The 4,967-nt window shown below is 45.1% G+C and overlaps 1 protein-coding gene across 1 annotated transcript; it reads left to right on the top strand.

The window, feature by feature from the left end:
• The first annotated feature begins 2,839 nt into the window (after positions 1 to 2,839).
• Positions 2,840 to 4,042, top strand: LOC136043353 (uncharacterized). Its single transcript, XM_065728274.1, has one exon. It carries the CDS (start codon positions 2,840 to 2,842, stop codon positions 4,040 to 4,042), a length of 1,203 nt encoding a protein of 400 aa, XP_065584346.1.
• The last annotated feature ends 925 nt before the right edge of the window (positions 4,043 to 4,967 follow it).

Raw genomic sequence — 4,967 nt, 5'->3', positions numbered from 1 at the left:
TGACGTCATGTTTGTCAACTGATGAAATTACAGACCGGGACACAAATGACGACCGGGACACGGGGATACAGGGAGTATAAATGACGACCGGGAACCTCAAAGAGAAATTACAGACTGGGACACCGGGACACAGGGAATATAAATGACGACCGGGACACAGTGACACAACTACAAAGGGGACGACGGGGGTACAGGGAAGATATATAAATGACGACCGGGACACAGGGATTGTTCGAAGAGAAATTACAGACCGGAACACCGGGAAACAAATGACGACCGGGATGCTGGGACACAGGGAATATAAATGACGACCTCGACACTCAAAAAGAAAGTACAGACTGGGACACCGGGACACAAATGACGACCGGAATACTGGGAATATAAATGACGACCAGGACACAGGGACACAACTACAAGGGGGGTGCCAGGGGGCACAGGGGGATATATAAATGACGACGGGGACACAGGGAATGTTTGATTAGCAATCAGCATCAACAAAGCTAAAGGGCAATCATTAGAATAATCAGGTATAGATCTGAATACGGATTGCTTTTCCCATGGACAATTTTATGTTGCATGTTCAAGAGTTAGGTAAACCTAACAATCTATTTATATGCACAAACAATAGGACATGGAAGAATGTTGTATATTCTTAAGTTTTACGTAGTTAAATTGGACAGCGAAGAATGTTGTATATTCGCAAGTTTTATGTTGTTCAAAAAATATATATATTTATATCTATCTCAATTCACAGGTGGGACACAGGGACACAACTACAATGGCAGGTAACTAATATGGCGTGTAACGACTTACGCGCGCGGGGGGCTTGGGGGCGCGATGCCCCCCCCCCAAGCCCCCCCCCCCCCCCAACAGCTATATATCTATATATATAAAAATAAGTTGTCTGTGTGTCTGTCGAGTGACTTCAGGTGTGTCGACTGACGTCATTGTAAGGATTGAGCTGTATGCGTCATGAAATTGTTTGTCGACTGACGTCATGTTTGTCAACTGATGAAATTACAGACCGGGACACAAATGACGACCGGGACACGGGATACAGGGAATATAAATGACGACCGGGAACCTCAAAGAGAAATTACAGACTGGGACACCGGGACACAGGGAATATAAATGACGACCGGGACACAGTGACACAACTACAAAGGGGACGACGGGGGTACAGGGAAGATATATAAATGACGACCGGGACACAGGGATTGTTCGAAGAGAAATTACAGACCGGGACACCGGGAAACAAATGACGACCGGGATGCTGGGACTTAGGGAATATAAATGACGACCTCGACACTCAAAGAGAAAGTACAGACTGGGACACCGGGACACAAATGACGACCGGAATACTGGGAATATAAATGACGACCAGGACACAGGGACACAACTACAAGGGGGGTGCCAGGGGGCACAGGGGGATATATAAATGACGACGGGGACACAGGGAATGTTTGATTAGCAATCAGCATCAACAAAGCTAAAGGGCAATCATTAGAATAATCAGGTATAGATCTGAATACGGATTGCTTTTCCCATGGACAATTTTATGTTGCATTTTCAAGAGTTAGGTAAACCTAACAATCTATTTATATGCACAAACAATAGGACATGGAAGAATGTTGTATATTCTTAAGTTTTACGTAGTTAAATTGGACAGCGAAGAATGTTGTATATTCGCAAGTTTTATGTAGTTCAAAAAATATATATATTTATATCTATCTCAATTCACAGGTGGGACACAGGGACACAACTACAATGGCAGGTAACTAATATGGCGTGTAACGACTTACGCGCGCGGGGCCTTGGGGGCGCGATGCCCCCCAAGCCCCCCCAACAGCTATATATCTATATATATAAAAATAGGTTGTCTGTGTGTCTGTCGAGTGACTTCAGGTGTGTCGACTGACGTCATTGTAAGGATTGAGCTGTATGCGTCATGAAATTGTTTGTCGACTGACGTCATGTTTGTCAACTGATGAAATTACAGACCGGGACACAAATGACGACCGGGACACGGGGATACAGGGAATATAAATGACGACCGGGAACCTCAAAGAGAAATTACAGACTGGGACACCGGGACACAGGGAATATAAATGACGACCGGGACACAGTGACACAACTACAAAGGGGACGACGGGGGTACAGGGAAGATTTATAAATGACGACCGGGACACAGGGATTGTTCGAAGAGAAATTACAGACCGGGACACCGGGAAACAAACGACGACCGGGATGCTGGGACACAGGGAATATAAATGACGACCTCGACACTCAAAGAGAAAGTAGGGGAGAGTCGGGTAAGACGGACCGGGGGGCAAGACGGACCTTTTGTCATTGCTCGACTTGAGCGTCACCTTTTTATCACTTGTAGAGCTAGAAACAACGGCCATCTAGTGGCAAGTTTCGGAGCGAAGTCTGAGAGTTGAAGCCAATCTTGTCTTCGAGAAAAATATTTTTATTCGTTTTCACATTCTCGAAACCGGCTTTTGAGGTAAATGTTTTTCTTTTCTGGTGTTTCTAATGTTCTTTTTTATACTGTGGTAATTTTTCTTACAGATATGGAGGTCTAGGAGAGTGTGTGAGACATTAATTTTTTTCATTGCAGCGCCATCTTATGTTATAATTTTTAACTATTCCGAAAAAGCAGGTTCAGGGTAAGATGGACCACAGAGACAGCGGGTAAGACGGACCGGTCCGTCTTGCCCCCTATCATCTGGGATCTTTTTCGAAGTTATTATTTTTTACGTATTTTGTGAATATTGTGTTGCATTTATTGTTCCCGCATGTCAATTAGAAATATATTAAGCTGTCTCTCTTTTGCAGAATGGGAAAGTATACTAGGAAAACCACCCGCGGTCTCCACGACCAGGACTTACTGAGAGCAGCTGCTATGCGAGTTAAATCTGGTTCGCCGCTTCGCAAAGTTTCGAAAGAGGTTGGTTTGCCACGAAGCACAGTGCGAAGAGCAGTTGCAAAACTCGACGCAGCAGAAGATCCCCAATCAGTGGAGTTGGCAACTACCTTCAACTTTAAAAGTGTGTTCTCAGCAAACGAAGAGATACTTCTGAAGGACTATATGATCACGGCACAGCACATGCATCATGGACTTACGAAAAAGGAAGCAGGTCAGCTTGCATATGAATATGCCCAGGCCAAAGGGAAGAATATGCCGAAGAACTGGACTGAAAATAAGTGTGCAGGAAAAGACTGGATGAATAGCTTTATGAGTCGTGTTGGGCTTTCCCTAAGGTCCTCCGAAGCGACAAGCCTTGCCAGAGCCACCAGCTTCAACAGGACGAATGTCAGCGAATTCTTCAATAATTTAGAAGAGCTGCTTATAAAGCACAAGTATCCGCCGAATAGAATATATAATCTTGACGAGACTGGAGTAACCACCGTTCACAAGACACCAAAGGTGGTTGCAGAAAAGGGATCAAAGCAAGTTGGACGCATTACTTCGGCTGAGCGAGGGACGCTGGTAACAGTCGTAGGGTGTATCAACGCAGCTGGCCAGTCGATAGCCCCTTTCTTTGTCTTTCCACGAGTGAACTGGCTTCAAAGTTTTCTCAATGGCACGCCCCCTGGAAGCACAGGAAAATGCCAGCCGTCTGGATGGATGACAGCCGAAATCTTCCCGGATATGATACACCATCTGATCTCCCAAACCAGTTGCTCGCCCACAAATCGACTTCTGCTGATTATGGATAACCATGATTCGCACGTCTCATTGAGCGTGGTTAATCTTTGCAGAGAAAACGGCATTGACGTCTTAACGCTTCCGCCACATTGCAGTCACAAGCTGCAGCCTCTTGATGTTGCTGTTTATGGGCCATTCAAGCGATACTACAATGAAGCAGCTAACTCGTGGATGATTTCGAACCCAAACAGGAGGATTACCATTTATGAAATCGGAATATTCGTTGGAATCGCTTTTCCAAGAGCTTTCGTCATGGAAAACGTACTAAGCGGGTTCCAAAAAACAGGAATATACCCTTCCAAGATCACGACTTTCTCAGCGCCTTTGTGACAGACCGACCAGCACCAGAGACGTCTCCCATGACAGGCCAGTCTGCAGTTCCATCAACCAGCCCTGGCGACGAGAGCTTGAATAACGACGTGCTGCCAACTACCAGTAGCTCAGTGATTTCTGCGACTATTGCCAGTGACTCCAGAATCGGTTCGTCCTCACCCTAAGGCGAGTTTCTATGCAAGAGACGGAAAAACGCCTAGGAAAAGAACAAAGTCCAAAATTCTGACGAACACACCTGAAAAAAACAGACTGGAAGAAGAATTTGAGTTGAAAAGAAAAACATCAGAAAAGAAAGCTCAAAGAAAACGGCCTGAAAAGAGAAACCTCTCCAAACAGCCTGGGAACGGGGAAGACAGCTTCGATGAACATATCGCGCTGGATGATGAAAGTGATGACAGCTTGCATTTGGATGGATCAGAGGAGGAGGAGTTTCTTGATGGAAACGAACCAAAAAGTGGGGATTTCTTGGTTGTGAAAGTGCCGACCAAGAAGAGCTTCAGGAATTATGTTGGAGTTGTGTGTGATTGTGAATCTGATGGTTTCCAAGTTCAGTTTTGGAAGCGATTAGCTCCATCGAGCAAATTCACGGCAACTGAAGAGATGAGCTTCGTGCGAAAAGAAGAGGTCATCATGAAGCTGCCAAAACCGACCCCTTCGGGCGGAACGACGAGACAGTCGGCTCAGTTCGTTTTTCACGTAGATTTGGCCTCGTACAGTGTTTAAATATAGTTATTTGCTAACTTTTTACTTTTTTACTTACTACTAGTATTTTAAGTATTCGAAATAAAATTGTTTAGAGACAATCAATCTTTTTGAGCAACTGGGTCCGTATTGCCCAAAGGGCTGGTCCGTCTTATCCTATGGGGTGGGCAAGATGGACCTTTTGACCAACTTCAGTTTTTTTTATCTGGGCCCGGAAATA

The sequence above is a fragment of the Artemia franciscana genome, unplaced genomic scaffold (genome assembly GCF_032884065.1).
Source record: "Artemia franciscana unplaced genomic scaffold, ASM3288406v1 Scaffold_4891, whole genome shotgun sequence".
NCBI classification, from domain to species: Eukaryota; Metazoa; Arthropoda; class Branchiopoda; order Anostraca; family Artemiidae; genus Artemia; species Artemia franciscana.
This window is presented reverse-complemented; position numbering and strand designations above follow the sequence as displayed.